Raw genomic sequence first — 17970 nt, 5'->3', positions numbered from 1 at the left:
GCAGACGTCAGCGTGTCTTTATAGACAAATAGTGGAAAACCTCCCTGAAATGAATCAAAATGTTTATTGGACCTGGTTGAAGAGTTTATATTAGGAGACTTATTCTAGATGTATGATCCTGTCCAGCAGGATTTACAGTCACACAACAGGAACATTCCAGTCCCGGCACACAAATCCAAATCATCCAACGGTTGAAGCACGTTCTCATCATTAAATTAAGCGAACCCTTGTAACAATAATTTAATATAAGCTTAAAGACATCTGATTTTTCAGATTGTTGGTTAATATTCACACCGTCTGACAGCATTACACTAGGGAAAGTAGGTAAGATTAAAGAGATAGTTCACACACAAATTAAAATTTACTCACTAATTACTCTTCCATTAAGCGTTTTTTTCTGTTAAACATAAAAGAAGATAGTTTGAAGAAAGCTGAAAACATGTAACCATTGACTTCTATAGTAGGAAAAGTCAATGATTACTAGTTTTCCAGCATTTTTCAAAGGATCTTCTTTTGTGTTAATCAGACACATTCATTTTTGGGTGAACTATCCCTTTAAAAGAATCAAATAATGGCTTTAAGATGATTCCAGATGTGTTTGGACTCATGTAAACACTGGAAGAGTCTCATTAGGAGAGCCGCCGGTTATATATTGATTTGAAAGAGAACTTAAGCCTAGGAAAACATCCCATAATGCACTGTTTGTGTACAGGGCAGAACAAGAATTGGGACACTTGATTGTGACACAGAGGAAGACTTTGCTAGAGTTTGGCATTTTAAGGCAATATAGGAAGTATTTAAAACTAAACCTTAGTTTTAAAGCTGATGAAAATGATGTAATGATGGGAATAACATGCAGAAAAAAAATTCCTGAGGGGGGAAAAAAAATAATAATCACATGCCAGGGATGTTTGCAATCACTGATTTTTGTCATTCAGAAATAATTACATTTTATTTCATTATAGGACGTATTTAAAACAAAATCTCACAGTTTTTTTTTTTAAAGATTTATTTTTGGCCTTTATTATATAGGACAGTATTGAGACAGGAAGCGAAGTGGGAGAGAGAGAGAGAGAGGGGTAGGGTAGGGAAATGTCATCGAGCTGGGATTCGAACTCGTGACGCCCTGACGTGCTATTGCACCATATGTTGGTGCGCTAACCACTAGGTTAGATGTTATGTGGATTGACTGAGGTGTTTACCTGAAGGTCCAACATAAAGGATAATAAATGCATAATTTATGTGCAAGTTGACCATACCTGCCAACATTTGTCCCTGAAAATCCAGAAGACCATGGGGGTTAGGCTCGGGGTGAGGTGTCTGAATTACACTGTTGAGAACGGTTACTCTGGTGTTAGTAACTGTGCTATGAAGCATGTTTCGGGCAGCCGCTGCTATCGGATCCCATACCAATGCTGGTGACCATGGGGTTACACAGACTGTACCAAAATGCTGGTATGGTTAATATTACGGGAGTTTTCCATGAGAAATAACAAAACGGGAGGGTGGCGGGAGATGGGTCTGAAATATGGGAGACTCCCAGGAAAAACGGGAGTGTTGGCAGGTATGAGTTGACAGCCATTTACTGATTTTTTTTCCTCTCATTAGTTATTCATTTGGGGTTTTGGAAAGCATGCATGCATCACTTTTGCCAGCTTTAAAGGAATAGTTCACCTCCAAAATTAAAAATAGCCCATATTTACTCACTATTAGTCATTATATGGTTCTTCTGTCATGTTTTAAATGATCTCATTTGAATTTAAACCCACAGTCATCTAAATGGCACAATTTGGATCAAAGCCTAAAAGAGGCAGTTTTAAAGAGTAATAAAACGTTATATGTGGAGTATATTTTCCCCAACCCAAACAAAAAGTATTAATATCTACCTTTTATGTTTACCCAGTGGCATAGTTATTGTGAGGAACCGGTGAGAGAGTACAGTACACAGGGTAATTAAAGGGCTCAGTAACGGGTTGCAGTGGGCCCAGAGATCCACCATATCCCTCCACCCCCTCCCGGTCTTTACTTACTAGATCGCTACCAACCCATACCCCCACCACCCTGCCCCACACCCCGCCTGTGTTTACTTATAAGATCGCTAACGTCACACCAAACCAACCCTTAAGCTTAAACTTTAGGATGTACTCACATTATGTACAGTTGCCTTCAACCGAGCTGAAGCACGCTTGTCCTCCCTCCTGTCTCCCCCGACAGCCTGCACTCACATTACATTCGGGCCTGGGCACGCTTATGTTATCGATGATGCGCTGTTCAGTAAGCGCTCTCGCTCAGCACAGTGGAGATTTCTTTAGTTATATCATTTTAGTCACTTGATATGCAGTGACACGCAGTCAAATATTTCGCCAAACAGATCCGCTGAAAAAAGACACTGAAAAAAATTATTCAAAGTTGATTCCTTGGATTTACTAAATTATTTTACGTTAAGTGGCTGTAAACAATTTATTTGGGTTGGATTTAAACAAACAGATTAAGTTGAACATTACTAAACTTAATTTATTATAAATAAATTCAACCCATATAAATTATTTGCAACAATATTGCAGACATAAATTTTTTCAGTGCACTTTTGATGCTAATAAACAATCATAAAGTCCTTGTGCTGCAGGAATTAGGAGGTTTGCTGAAGGTGCAACAGTCACGCAGTGAAAGGTTTGCGTCTTTAATCTACGACAGTTTGCATTCATTGAACAGTAAGAATGATTAATAAATCCATATCAAACAGTCCTGTAAAAGTCACGTCTCGTCTTCAGTTTCGGGCTCAGGCGCACTTTGCACTCACACTACAAGCTTACCGCACTTGAGCCCAAGTGAACTGCGCTCTAGCGCACTTCTTCCAACCGGGCCAGGCCCGGCCAACTGAACCGTGCTTGAGCCCGATTCAGAGCACTCACACTTCTCAAACGATCCAGGAAACGGGCCTGGGCATTGTTCGGATGAGTACGCCCTTAGCTACACACTCTAGGGACATCAGATACAGCTTGTAAACAAGGGGCATAATAGGCACCCGTTAATGAAAACAGTCAAATTTTGAGTTTATAATTAAAATACAAAATTATTTGTGTTAAAAAACACATCGGCACACTGTTTAAGACATGCGTTAACCCCCTGATGGCGTATGGGTTAGATTTATGCACTTTTTAAAGCTTCAAATCAAAAAGGGCCACAACCCAACACCACTATACAGGATTGAAGAGCCAGGATAAAATGTAAAACAACTTATAAACAGTTGAAGTCAGAATTATTAGCCCCCCGTAATTTTCCCCCACATTTATTTTTAACGAAAAGAACTGATTTCTTTTTTCTTTGTCATGATGACAGCACATAATATTTGACGATATTTTTCAAGAAAACTAATATTCAGTTTAAAGTGACATTTAAAGGTGCAACTAGGTTCATTAGGCAAGTCATTGTATAACAGTGGTTTGTTTTGTAGACCAGTGGTTCCCAAAGTGGGGATCACAGGACAATGACAGATTTCCAAAAGTCAAATCAATTTTAATAAACTATTAGAATTACAATATTTTAGGCATAATCCACAGAAGATAAAAATAGTATTTTTTTAATAGTAAAACAACAACAACAACAACATGCAAATGAAAAGCAGCAGACTGATTTTATAACACCAGGTTAAACTTAGACACCTTTATGGCATCAAATAGATTAAAATTTAATACAGGCAACAACTGAATATTGAAGATGATCGCTGAGTGGCGGTCTCCAAAATTAAACCAAGAATAGACTTGTGCTGAAAACATTGGGTCCAGTCTTATTAGTTGAGGTTATTAAACAAATTAATAAATGACTACACAAGTCATATGGTTGTTGGACTGTTGCAGTTTTTGTGTTGTCAATATGCTTGCGTTTATATAGGACTATTGTTGTGTGCACGATGTTTGTATATTTATAACCACCTCTGAGGAATTTGGGAGTCACGAGTCACTGGCATTATTATTTTAGGGGCCTCGGGCTAAAAAGTTTGAGAAACCCTGCTGTAGACAATCGAAAACAAATATAGCTTAAGGGGGCTAATAATATTGACCTTAAAATAATTAAACAAACATTAAAACTGGTTTTATTCTAGACAAAATAAAACAAATAAGACTTTTTCCAGAAGAAAAAATATTATCGGAAATACTGTGAAAAATTCCTAAATCTGTTAATTATTATTTGAGAAATATTTGAAAAAGAATTGACTGGAGGGCTAATAATTTTGACTTCAACTGTTTACAGATGCCTTAAATGAGAGTCATTTTGGGGTGAACTATTCCTTTAAGTACTGCTTTAGTGTTTTAGTACCATTTTCTGATATCACACAAAAACACCACTCAGTTGTGTGTAAACATCTCCAAATGATCAGTGTTCAGGTCTGCAGCGTCCACTGGAAATCTCCATCCTGATTGGATGTTGCTGTAATGAGATCAGTTACTTTTTCTTGCCTTCCTGTCCCGTGATTTGCCTCTTACTTGGCTCCGTACATCCTCTCGATGTCGTTCTGGTAGTGAGTTTTTAGCTCCTTTCTCTTGAGTTTGAAAGAGTCTGTAACCAGGCCGGTGTCTGGGGTCCAGGGCTCAACGCTCAAGCGGATCTTCCGGGGAATCTCGAATCTTTCTAGCTGGGCTGTTAAATACACACAGCAGCAGGAAATGAATCATAATCACAGATGGTTATATACAGTGGTGAAACAGGAAGAACAACAAATAGCTGGAGCTCCTAAAACTTTATCAGCATGCTGTGACATTGGTCATGTTTATAGAATTTAATGAAACACTTCTATATACACAATTAAAGGGATAGTTCACCCAAAAATGTAAAATTACTCACTATTTATTCATCCTTAAGAGGTTACAAACCTTTATGAGTTCCTTTCTTCTGTTGAACACCAAAGAACATATTTTGAAGAATGCTGAAAGCCTGTAACCATTGACTTACATTGGAAAAACTGATACTATGGACGTCAATGGTTTTCAGCATTCTTTAAAATATCTTCTTTAACAGAAGAATGAAACTCATAAAGGTTTGAAACAAGTAAAGGATGAGTAAATGGTTCATTAATTCATTTTTCTTCACCTTAGTCCTTTATATATAAGGGGTCACCACAGTGGAATGAACCACCAACAAGTCCAGCATATGTTTTATGCAGCGAATGCCCTTCCAGCCACAACCCTGTACTGGGAAACACCCTTAAATTTTCACATTCACACACACACACGGGCCAATTTAGTTTACCCATTTCACCTATTGATCTTATTCTTCGACGCGGAAGTGCGCTCGTTTTTTGCGATTGTTTTAAAACTTCCGACTCAGCTGTCTATGGGAGAAAAGACTAGGGATAATAAACGGCAGAAAACCGTTAAAACTACACGCAAGTGTTTTCATGATTTTACAGACAAAGTAGAATAATATACTAGCTGTTTTTAACGTCTAAAAATGAATGGAAGTGAATGAGACCGGAAGTCTCGAGCCAAAAAGATTTCAATGGCTGCGGCCACTCATACCCACAGAATAAGCTGAATAGCGCATGTGTTTGGACTGTGGGGGAAAACGAAGCACCCAGACGAAACTCACGCCACAACAGGGAGAACATGCAAACTTCACACAGAAATGCCAATTGACCCAGCCGAGACTCGAACCAGTGACCTTCTTGCTGTGAGGCAGCAGTGCTAACCCCTGAACCACCGTGCCGCCTGAGTAAATAATTCCAGATTTTACATTTTTGAGTGAACTGCCCCTTTAATGGTTCCTGACATGCAAGTGAAATACATATTTAATTAGTAAGTGCATGTTTTATTTTGATTTAAAATCTGGACTTAGCATCTTAACCTATATTAAGTGAAGACATAAATTAGACAGAAATGTTTTAAATTACCATTGTACTTATATATATTATTAAATATTATTTTTTATCAACAACTCTGCAGATATTTATTTCAAATTAGTCACTTAAATACTACAGCTTTTATTTGGTTTTTGGTATTTTGACTAAAAACTTTGTGTTTTTAATTTAACCTATTTTTTGTAGCCTTTTGTTTATATATTCAACTATTAATGTTAAGCTCCTTTTATTATTTTATTTTGACATTTGATATAATTGCGTAATAATCACAGTTTACCAATGCACAAATCTTAGATGACGTCCTCAATTTGGGAAGCCCTGATGTACAGCTGAAGTCAGAATTATTCGCCCTCCTCTGAATTTTCTTTGTCAAATATTTCCCAAATGATGTTAAACAGATTTAGGAATTTTTCACTGTATTTCCTATAATATTTTTTCTTCTGGAGAATGTCTTATTTGTTTTATTTAGGCTAGAATAAAAACATTTTTAAAATTTTTTTTAACAATTTTAAGGTCAGTAATATTAGCCCCCTTAAGCAATATTTGTTTTCCATTGTCTATAGAATAAACCACAATTATACACTAACTTTTAAGCATTTAAATGTCACATTAATCTCAATACTAGTGTCCTAAAATATCTAGTAAAATATTTTGTGCCGTCATCATGGCAAAAATAAAAGAAATCAGTTCTTAAGAAATGAGTTATTAAAACTATTATGGTTAGAAATTGGGGAAATAAATATACATGGGGGCTATTAATTCAGGGGGGCTAATAATTCTGACTTCAACTGTATATTATTACAAGTACCGTTTGACCGTTTGTACCACTGAAAGCAATGCAATACTGCACAAATACTACAAATAGCGTGTGATTGGTCAGATTGTGTTTCACCTGTCAGTGCTGCTTCTGTCAGGACTGTAAGCACCGCCTCCTCGATGACAGGGTTGTTGCAAAGCTCCTCCCACAAACCTCTGACACGTTTCCTCTCCGCCAGAGCCAGGAGCTGCTTCTGATTGGGCACCACAAAGCCAATCACGTAAGACTCGTCACTGAAAAATATCAAGTGGAGGGACTTATTACTTGTGGGTGGGAGTGTGGAGTATAAATGTGCTTTAATAGGGTTTGGTTGATCTAAGATAAAAAATAGTTGGACTAAAGCTGTGGTCACACTGCACTTTTTGCTCCATAGACTTCCTCACAGGCCGGTGTTCTGTCGATTTGTCCTACCTCCCATTTAAAAAAAGTAGGTAGCATATTTTGATGACGCAATATGCTACCCATCAGATTTTGCTACCAGTGTAGCAGATTTTAATGTGGAGTAGTGTGATATGAAGCTGTAATATCGCCCTAACCTACCTAATCCCAAACCCCAACCTCAGAACCATTCAAATACAGTGTTGGCAGCATAATTTGATTGGTGGGATAAAATGTCAGGACATCGGAAACATAAGCTTGTGCGAAAAGTTTAGCATGTTGCTGCGTTAGAAAGTTCAAGCTTTGTAAACTCTGACCTGCGAAATCGCATCATGTGACTGTGTGAGACCAACAGAAGATCAAAACATAACCTCTCTGTACAGAATGTTTGGAGATATGAAGCGATCGCTCGCTTTATCAACGTCTAATCATGTTGGTTTATCTATTTTCACAGCAATGTACTACAGAATTTCACAAGCACAAGCTCATGTGTGAGCGCAGCATAACTCAAAATAAATCATTTAATTACATTTTTGAAAATGTTTTTGTGCATTTTATTCTGAATCACACATACACACTTTTGTAATAATGTAAAGTTAATGTGCATTATTTTATTTTTATTTATTTATTTTGCATTATTTTTTAGTCCCTTTATTCATCAGGGGTCCTTGCTGTGAGGCTGTGAGTGCTAACCACTGATCCACCGTATTGGCCTCAGGAAACTTTTGTGTGTGTATGTAGATATATATATATATAAATGTTATTCATTTTTTTATGAATATTTCAATTAATATTTTTATTAATATTTTTAATGAATATTTTAATGGCTATTTAATGAATATTTTAATGACTATTTTTATTCATATTTTAATTAATATTTTTATTAACATTTTTAATTAATATTTTATTAACATTTTTAATTAATATTTTAAGTGAACATTTTTTATTAATATTTTAATGAAAAATTTTTATTAATAATTTGGTGCATTTTTTAAATAACTTTTATGTATTTATTTTTTATATTCAAACACATAAACAAACACAAATTTGGTCCAACAAACATGTAAACAAAAAAAATTATCAATGAAAAAGATACAATATAAAAAATATTAATAATAATATTAATATTATTATTATTAATAATAATAATAATAATAACTACAATATGTAAAAAAAATCGAATTTGGATCTAATTTTGTCTAATCTTCTTCAATTGAACGATTTTCTGTAGAATTTATGTCTTTATTGTATTTTCCAAAAAAAAAGCTATCTAAAACTTACAATTTAATAATCATGCTTACAATGCGTACTCAGGGATTGTTAGAATGCTTTTAAAACAGAGATGCCTAAACTAGGGCCTGTGGCCCGTAGTAACCTTTGATTTGGCCTGTCATCCCATCTGAGAATAATGGGGATGGTTTAGAGATTGTCAATTTAAATTTTATTTAACCCTTTGTTTGTTTGTTTTTGTTAAAAGCTAACTGAAATAAAAAGCATGAATTAAAGGGTGTAAATTATTCAGATTTAGTTTAAATGTAAATACTGTCACCTGACAATGCAAAGACTTTGGTGAGCAAATCATGGCAAAGGCAGATTTAGCTTGACCTGTGTATTCAGCATTGAACTTCACTGTTTTATAAATGTGACTGTTTATGTTTTTATTGCTAGATGTTATAATTTTAAAAGTGATACTGCATTATATAAATTTAAAGTGATATTTTCTATTTATTTTGAAATATTATGAAATAAATTAGGTATATAGTTTGCTATACTTACCTTTGGCCAATGGCTCTTAAGGATATTTAGTTTTTGGCCCTTCATACAAAAAGGTTTGGCACCCCTGGTTTAAAACACTGCACATTTTTTTCACATTTGGCTATTGGTGAGCATGTGATTAGCTTCTGACTGTAAAATAAGTTGTGTGTGTTTTTGTGAGTGTGGTGCAGATTGTGTTTTACCTGTTTGCATAGGCGCAGATGTTGTCCACCAGTGGGCAGTTCTTCAGGGCCGCCTCCACTTTTCCCAGAGACACGTATTCTCCTGCCTGCAGCTTCACAAGGTCTTTCTTACGGTCTAACACACACGAAAGCAAATCCAGCGTTATGGATGTGACATTTGCTTTAAAAACTTAAAACATTAAGTGAAAGCGTATGTTCACATTACACTAAAACATCTGTTTATATTTTCCAAAACAACTAACCAATCTGTAAACATTTTTAAAAATTTAAATGAGGAAAATAAACTTGCATTATGGATGTGACCAAAAAAGTCTGCGAGTTTACAGTATGCAGCACAGGTGTCAAACTCAGTTCCAAAAGGACCGCAGCTCTGCACAGTTTAGTTCCAACCCTAATTAAACACACCTGATCAAACTAATTGAGTCCTTCAGGCTTGTTTGAAACCTACAGGTAAGTGTGTTGGAGCAGGGTTGGAACTAAACTGTGCAGGGCTGCGGCCCTCCAGGAATTAAGTTTGACACCCCTGGTATACAACATACTTTGTGGAAATTCTGTGAATTAAACTGGTTCCCAAAGGAACAACCCAGGCTCATACTGAAAACATACCCCAATATACATTTCTGGGGAGCGGCAAATATGTCCCATGAGGTATGTTTTTTGCAGTTTTTGTTTTCATGAATCCACCGAAGGCCGCTGTGTACGATTTTTCAGACCTTAAATTTGGCAACAGGAAGTTTCTCTTTCTCTCCCTTTTGTACTGTTTCCTTTGAGTTCTTATCGCTGGCAATATGTTTACAGTGAGATGTGTTATTTTCAGGAAATACAGCACTACAGTGTTTTATTGTAACGAAGAGGGGACTTCCATTTATAATTGGTTTTAAGGTTTACAGCGGTTTGGAAAAGTCAACGTGTTCAAAAGTCCAAAATTCAGCAAACATCTGAAATACAGTTGAAGTCAGAATTATTCACCCCCTTTACATTTTTATTTCTTTTTAAAATATTTCCCAAACGATGTTTAACAGAGCAAGGGCATTTTTGACAGTGTGTCTGATAATATTTTTTGTTCTGGAGAAAGACTTATTTGTTTTATTTCAGCTAAAATAAAAGCAGTTTTAATTTTTTTAAAACCCATTTTAAGAAATTATGGAAAAAAAGAATAATTCAGGGGGGCAAATAATTCTAATAATTAACTTCAACTGTACAAATCGCGTATAAAGCAACATCCAAGCATGCAATAGACCTGAACAGATCAGTGGCTTTACTTTACATCAAAAGAACAGAAAGATATCCAAATATGCCTTATCAAGTTGTAAATATATTTGTGTTTTTGAAACTAACGAAGACAGCAGATGCCCCAATTAATTACGGTTGGCAACACAACATTGTGTCTACCTGAACACTGTAACAGGTAAAAACTCTTCGAAGCTATCATGCATATTAATGAAGTTGCACATCATTCACAATAGAGCACGCTGATTGGTTTGAACCAAGTCTTTCTCATGAATTAATGATGAAAACTCAGACGTCATGTTGTACCTAATGGTACAGACAGCCAGTCTCCACGTTGGAATTTACACAATGATCTCATCGCCGTGACGCAGCTTTTCTTTTCAAACCGGAAAAAAATTGCTTGATATATCACAAAAAAACCAACCAATTTTCACTTTTCAGTGAAATATATGTGTCCTAATAGTGTTTTTAGCAAAGTGGGACACATATATGACCGTCAACATCTCAAAACATGTGTTTTGGTGTTTCATGACCCTTAAAGAGCCCATATTATGGGTTTTTGAAAATTCCCCTCCATGTAGTGTGTAACACAGCTCTAAGTGAAGTGAAGTATCCAGCTAAGGCTTAAATCTGTAAGAATACAGTGTTTAAAACTATTGATTCATCTATAAAAGAGTCGACTCATAGTGCTTCAAACGAGTCGCCTTGATACCGATTCATTAGGTGTTTCGCCATGACGTACGAACGAAACCAAGTTATTCACGTGCACGCGCAAACCCGGGAGATTCCAAACCTGAGGCCCCGCCCTCTGACGCAGAAACCCAGACACACACACACACACACACACACACACACACACACAAACATGCCGGTCGATTGAAGTCACACTGCAGATGGATATATTGAGTCTCTACCCAAACATGAAACCTTAGCATTATAGCCAAGCAGTTGGAAACTTCTGGAAACTTCTGGAAACTACATGCTACAAAGAATACTTCATCTGCGTTTGTTAAAGGAAGGATCAGTAAAGAGTAACTTACTGATGGACGTCAGGATGGATTTTTCTTCCTCCATTTCTCAAGTGTAAGTACATGCGATTAAAGTTGCCTCGTTTACTCTAGCTTGCAAATGTATTTAGTTGTGATTTGTTACTTGTAACCGCGTGTACTGTATCAGGTTAACTGGCTATATTCTCTTATCGCGTGCAAAGTCACTTTAAAAACGCGACGCGTGCTGCTTTGTTAACGGAGCTCCGTGGACGAGGAGTAGTGTGTGTGTGTGAAGCTAGGATATCTCCTCAACTGTTTTTGGAGTTTTTGCTCAATAAAATAGTCAGTCGTCTGTATTTTCAAGTTCATAGTCTGTATTTACATTGACCCACTGGCAGCTAAAATCCACTCCTACACTATCGAGCGTGTATGAACTGTGATTACTTTTATATTGCTGATTAGCTATTGGGCATTTCACTCTCTGACTGAAGGCAGTCGACCAATCGCAACAGGCTGTCATTGGTCCTATCAGCGCAGATTAGCTTCGCGCTAAGGAGGGGTTTGGGAACAAATGAATCACTGGACGATTCATACGGGAGTCACTGGGATAATTAGGTAAAAATAAATGCAGATTATAAGACCATGAAAGTGTTTTTTGACCTTGCATGCATATTAAACTGTTGTTGGAGACCCTTACAACCAAGATATGACCCTATTTCATGTATAATATGGGCTCTTTAAAAAAAAAAAGAGCATATTTTAGAGCAGTAAACACAATACCGTGATATTTTTATCCAAGGTTATCATACCATCAGAATCTTATCACCCCGACATACAAAAAATTCATCACATCAGAGTTAATTCAATGTAAATGCAACTAAAATGCACATGATCTCTCAGTGTGTCTCACCAATGATCTTCAGGCAGCCGTCTCCATGAATTTCGCCAATGTCTCCGGTGCAGAACCATCGCTGGCCTTTCTTGTCCACAAAGAAGTCCTCACTGGTTTTGTGTGTGTTCTTGTAGTAGCCCATGGTTATACTGGGCCCACCGACCAGGATCTCTCCTCGTGGACAGGGCAGGTCTGTGCTGTGATATCCACCTGGAGACATGCAGTACAGGATGGGGGACGGGGAAATGGATTATGGATAAAACGCACAACAAAAAATCCCAAAAATCCACCATGAGCAGAAGTTTTAGCATGGATCAAAGCATACGATTAGGTCACCTCCAGAATGAAAGATTTCCAGCCAATTTACTCAACCCTTTGTCATTCAGGATGTTAATTTCTTCTTGTGAATTGGGTAAAACTAAATTGGCCATAGTGAACAAATGTGTGTGTGAACGAGAGAGAGTGTATGGGTTTTTCCAGTGTGTTGTGTCTGGAAAGTCATCCGCTGCATAAAACATTTGCCAGAGTATTTAGTAAATCAAGGACTAAGCTGAAGAGTAGTAAGTGAGAGTGAGAGAATTCATATATATATTCATTCATTCATTTTCCTGTCGGCTTAGTCCCTTTTATTAGTCCGGGGTCGCCACAGCGGAATGAACTGGCAACTTATCCAGCAAGTTTTTACGCAGCGGATGCCGTCTCAGCCGCTATCCATCTCTGGGAAACATCCAAACACACATTCACACACACACTCATACACTACGGACAATTTAGCCTACCCAATTCCCCAGGAAAGCGGAGCACCCGGAGGAAATCCACGCGAACGCAGAGAGAACATGCAAACTTCCCAGAGAAATGCCAACTGAACCGAGGATCGAACCAGCAACCCAGCGACCTTCTTACTGTGAGGCGACTGCATATATATGTACATATATATCAAAGCAAATATCATAATATTAAAAAAGGAAACAAGCTTGACAACAAAAGATCCGGTTAATGTCGTAACAAATGCCCTTGAATAATACAGCCTGTAGTTTACAGCAAGCATCAAGTGTTCATTGAGATGTGTTTGCGATCGTGTTATGTGTCATGTCTTTTGTCTGTCTTTTCGGGTTTTTTCTCGTAAGGCACGGCTTTCGAAAATTATGAAAAGAGACTCTGCTGGGTAGCTGCAAAGCTGGTTTACCAACACTTGTCTGGGTTTGTAATTTGCATCTTCATAAGGGTGGCATTGTTTTAAACTATGAAACTGGTTTGTGATTTTGTCTCCTCCTGATGGCATGAGTCGTCTGCGCAGTTTGCAGTGCATGTTGCTCGGTTTTGTGTCGGATTGCAAAAAAATAAGTAGATCAAGACTACTGACGTTTAGTGACGTTTATTGTCAACGATGTTTGTGACCTATTTTACCTTATTTTTTTTCTTACTCCTTCAAGTGCAACAAACACTGTATGGCAGTGTGCGGCATCCGGAAGGGCAGGCTGCAAAATGCTTGCGCAACGTTACGGATAGTGCCTAAATTTTAATCGAGCAATTATCAAACTGTCAATATCGCTTTATTGAAAAATGATATATCCTGATAATTATCGATATTGAATTATCACCCAGCCCTACTTTAAACTATTATAGACGTTCATAAAAGTCACTTTTTCAAACTTTTACAATTTTAAAAAGTTGTTGGAAGAAAGTTTAAAGGTGCAGTAGGTAATTGTCTTCAGAAACTTTTTTTGTTGGGCTGGTTGAAAGTCTCTTCACAGTCCAATAGTAGTGATTACAGTAAATGGTCTGAATGTGTTTATATGTATTTTTATATTCAGTGTAAGGCATAAAACTAAAAAATGTTCATCCAATTAAATATTATCGGACCGACATCTCCCATAATTCAGATAAGCAGCTCAGACTGTCTGTCACGCAGATCCGCCATTCACGCGTGCCCGTCTGCAGAAGCGCCGCATGGTCACGAGACGGACCGGGAGAAATCAATTGCTGAATTGAAACTTTTAAAAACCTGAATCCATATTGGAGTTACTTCAACACGCTGGAGGAAGGACGACACCATGGCTGAAGTATTACTGTTAGACAGGTATTGCTCTGATTTAAAACTATTTTAGTACTATGTTAGATAGTGTTCTGTTATGAATAACTTATATGCACAGACGTGTTGTCCAGCCACTGAAATCTCCCGGCGAAAGATTGATGTGATTTTTTTCAGTTTCATAATGACCGTTTTACAGCATCGATAATGTAGATTTCTATTTAGTTTAACAACAAAACCTCAGTAAATAGCGCTATTCCACCTAACCTGCTATACTGAGCTGAAGTTGCTTTTATATTCACATTGTGTCATTTTTGAACTATGACAGCCTTCCTATACTGTTTACCATGCTACTCTGAATATTCGCTCTGAAATAGCATGTAAGTGTGGCTAAGTAATAAATGTAATTCCTGCACGGCGCTGGCACTAACTAACTAGCGAATGACATCAACTAGTGGGTTGTCTGTCTGCTGTTGTGACGTGGTGCGCGTGCTCGTGATTTCAGGGGGTGTGGCTTTGAATCACAGTCCCTCCTCGCCGTCCAAAGATAATATTCTAAGCGGTTAGCATTTTGGCAGATCACCTACTGCTCCTTTAAGGTCCCATAATGCTACTCAAAAGCATAAATAAACAGGGAAAACTAAAAACATGGACCAGAAAAATACAGACAACTGCTAATTTACAAATATTACACAGTGCATTTAATCCCTGTGGCCTCTCATTCCTATGACTTAAATAAAATGCCATTATATAATGTTTTATTCAAACATGTTTAGTAATTACAGTTAAAAAAGCTAAGATGATCTGATCTGTCCAGAAGTGAAGTGGATTTTATAATCTTTAAAGTGTGAAGTTAATCTATATATTCAAATTGTATGTGTATAATCTGCTTGTAGACATATATACCATTAGAAAAATTAAGGTGTCACAAGAAATGGATAAGATATATGGTTAAACTAGGTGGAATTTGGGGTCAGGGGTTAAACTAGGTGTAATTTGGGGTCAGGGGTTAAACTAGGTGTAATTTGGGGTCAGGGGTTAAACTAGGTGGGATCTTGTGTGACATATGTAGAACAATGTGAAAAACAGTTGCAAAAGAGTATATAAGCAGGCCAGAACATCAGTGAGACTTGATTCCTTGATTTTCAGGCAGAGATGTTACCGGGGGTCTCCTGAAAAATCTCCTTTGTTGTCCACAATAAAGTATACTCTTCTGATATTCATAACCTCCGGACTGAGTTTGATTCATTAAGAGAAAAACCGAAAACCACTAAAGAAGCAGCCGCTAAAAATGTCTTCCTTACAAGGCCGCAAATGATAACCATAAATACTTTTTTTTGTTCCACTTCCTTCTCTTTTGTTCTGTTGTTTTATTGCTCGTCCTTCCCTCGAGGTAGCAAACGAGCAGACATATGGCCTGACGGATGGGTAAACGCGTGTGACAGTGTTTTCATAAGAGCAGATATATGCATGTGTGTATGCTACGAGACTCACCCTCTATCCAGTCCTTCAGCTGAAGTTCACAGCAGACCAGCGGTGCTCCAACTCTCCCTGTACTGTAATCCCACACTACACACACACACATATAGACAATAACATCACATAAAACAATCTGTGCTTTGGCTGTAAGGCTGCAGTTATGTAATTATTTCCATTGCACACAAAAAAAAAACAGTGATGACTAAATATGCATCTTCAATAAAAACGCTCATATTTGAGAAGTCAGCAGCTGCATGGGGCTCACCACAGAGTCCTCCGAGAACTCAAACTCAAATCATTTTACATCTTTTGCACATGTTCATGATGATGCTTTGTTTTCCCTGCGAATGCCGAGGATCAGGATTTGGTGACCTAGTTTTATTTGGATGGACTTCTGGTTAATGTAATTTTCTTATTAATCACACAATTACAGATATTTTGAATATTATGATTGGTGCATATTAATATGGTAACATCATGTTTGTTTGTTTGGACTCTCGGGTTCACTTATAATGTCAGTCTGATTCTTAGGCTCCAAATAGTAATTTAGTTAGCATTACCATCATTCGTTTTTTATTAGAATGGGACATTTAAAGGGATAGTTCAACCAAAATTGAAAATGTATTCAATTTGTTCACCCTGAAGTGCTTCTAAAGTTTTAAGTTTTTTTTTTTTTTTTTCTGTTGTACACAAAAGAAGATATTAGTGGATCTTACCTTGAAAGGAGAGGTTACTATGACAGTATAGGTGACCATAGGTCGAGGGGAAAACCCATGACATGTGGAGTACCACAAGGCTCGATGCTGGCACCTCTCCTGTTCAACCTTTTTATGCTCCCACTGAGCCAAATAATGAGAAAGAACCAAATCTCCTACCACAGCTATGCTGATGACACTCAGATCTACATAGGTATTCTGCCTAATGACTACAGCCCCACTGACACCCTCTGCCAATGCATTGATGAAATTAACAGTTGGATGTGCAAAAACTTTCTTCAGCTAAACAAAGAGAAAACTGAAATCATTGCGTTTGGGAAAAGACATGAGGTTCTTAAGGTGAATGCGCACTGTGCCTTAACTGAATGAGCTTGCCTTAAAGCAGGGGTCACCAATCTCGGTCCTGGAGGGCCGGTGTCTCTGCTGGGTTTAGCTCCAACTTGCCTCAACACACCTGCCTGGGTGTTTCAAGTATACCTAGTAAGACCTTGATTAGCTTGTTTAGGTGTGTTTGATTAGGGTTGGAGCGAAAATCTGCAGGACACCGGCCCTCCAGGAACAAGTTTGGTGACCACTGCCTTAAAGAATGGTGAAAACCAGTAACCATTAACTTTCATAGGAACAACAAATACTACGGAAGACAATGATTACAGGTTTCCAGAACTTTTCTAAACATCTTCTTTTGTGTTTAACAGAAGAAAGAAACTCATAAAGGTTTGGAACGAGTAAAAGGAGAGTAAATGATGACCGAATTCTCATTTTTGGGTGAACTATCCCTTTAAGATTTGCTAACTAGCACTATAAATCATAAGCTGTTTTCCATGATATGACCACTTGAGTTTTAATATTAATTACTGTGTGTCTTCAATACTAAACACTATTACTTTAAGACATTTATGATGTACTTTTTCCAACACTTTTGTAATCATAGTTTTAATTACTAATTTCTAATAGCTGATTTATTTTATCTTTGACATGACAGTAATTTCAAGACACTTATACAGCTTAAAGTGACATTTAAATGTTTAACTGGGTTAATTAAATTAATTAGGCAAGTTATTGTATAACGATGGTTTGTTCTGGATACAATCAAAAAATAATATTGCTTAAGGGGGCTAATAATATTGACCTTAAAAAAGTAAAAACAGCTTTTATTTTAGTCAAAATAAAACAAATAAGACTTTCTCCAGAATAAAAAATATTATAGGAATTACTGTGAAAAATGACATCATTTGGCAAACTAATAATTCTGACTTTAACTGTATCTGATATTTCAAATGTGAAGACAGTAAAGAGATTTTGAATCTATGCAATATATGATGAAGTGCTGGTGTATCTGATGAAGATGCGAGTCTCACGATGGCTGATGGTGCCTGCGCCGCAGGTCTCGGTGAGGCCGTAGCCCTGACCTACAGGACAGCAGAAGCAGATGTTCATGAAGCGCTGGGTCGCCGCAGACAGAGGAGCTCCGCCTGACAACAACACACGCAGACGCCCACCCAGCAGAGCCCGAACCTTCCTGAACACCAGCCTGGATACAGGAAAACTGAAGCTTGAGAGAGTGTGTGTGTTGACTGAAAACCAGTCTTGAAGAGTTCCTAACATTTTGTTTATGATTGTGTTTG

General features: G+C 37.3%; 1 protein-coding gene and 1 long non-coding RNA gene across 6 annotated transcripts in view; one reads left to right on the top strand and one right to left on the bottom strand.

Moving 5' to 3' along the window:
• The window catches only part of LOC137487676 (uncharacterized), a 69290-nt gene that overhangs the window by 48701 nt on the left and 2619 nt on the right, over positions 1–17970 (top strand). The window contains exon 3 of one of the 3 annotated variants that reach the window (XR_011006371.2): positions 9020–11923. The exons of 1 other annotated variant lie outside the window; for it this stretch is intronic. This is a non-coding gene — a long non-coding RNA (uncharacterized lncRNA). Of the gene's footprint in view, positions 1–8985; positions 11924–17970 lie in introns of those variants that run through there. One more of the 3 variants, XR_012391095.1, reaches the window with a different exon arrangement.
• Positions 2667–17970, bottom strand: part of acsl3a (acyl-CoA synthetase long chain family member 3a) — an 85756-nt gene continuing 70452 nt past the window's right edge. The window contains exons 11-16 of one of the 3 annotated variants that reach the window (XM_005159236.6): positions 17704–17876; positions 15645–15719; positions 12137–12328; positions 9008–9122; positions 6747–6904; positions 2667–4638 (exon numbers count right to left, since the gene is read on the bottom strand). In XM_005159236.6, the coding sequence (XP_005159293.1) occupies positions 4481–4638; positions 6747–6904; positions 9008–9122; positions 12137–12328; positions 15645–15719; positions 17704–17876 (871 nt within the window). In that variant the 3' untranslated portion in view covers positions 2667–4480. Of the gene's footprint in view, positions 4639–6746; positions 6905–9007; positions 9123–12136; positions 12329–15644; positions 15720–16309; positions 16749–16905; positions 17877–17970 lie in introns of those variants that run through there. The other 2 variants (NM_001045128.1, XR_012390550.1) reach the window with 2 other exon arrangements.

Source organism: Danio rerio, chromosome 15, assembly GCF_049306965.1.
Source record: "Danio rerio strain Tuebingen ecotype United States chromosome 15, GRCz12tu, whole genome shotgun sequence".
Lineage (NCBI taxonomy): Eukaryota > Metazoa > Chordata > Actinopteri > Cypriniformes > Danionidae > Danio > Danio rerio.
This window is presented reverse-complemented; position numbering and strand designations above follow the sequence as displayed.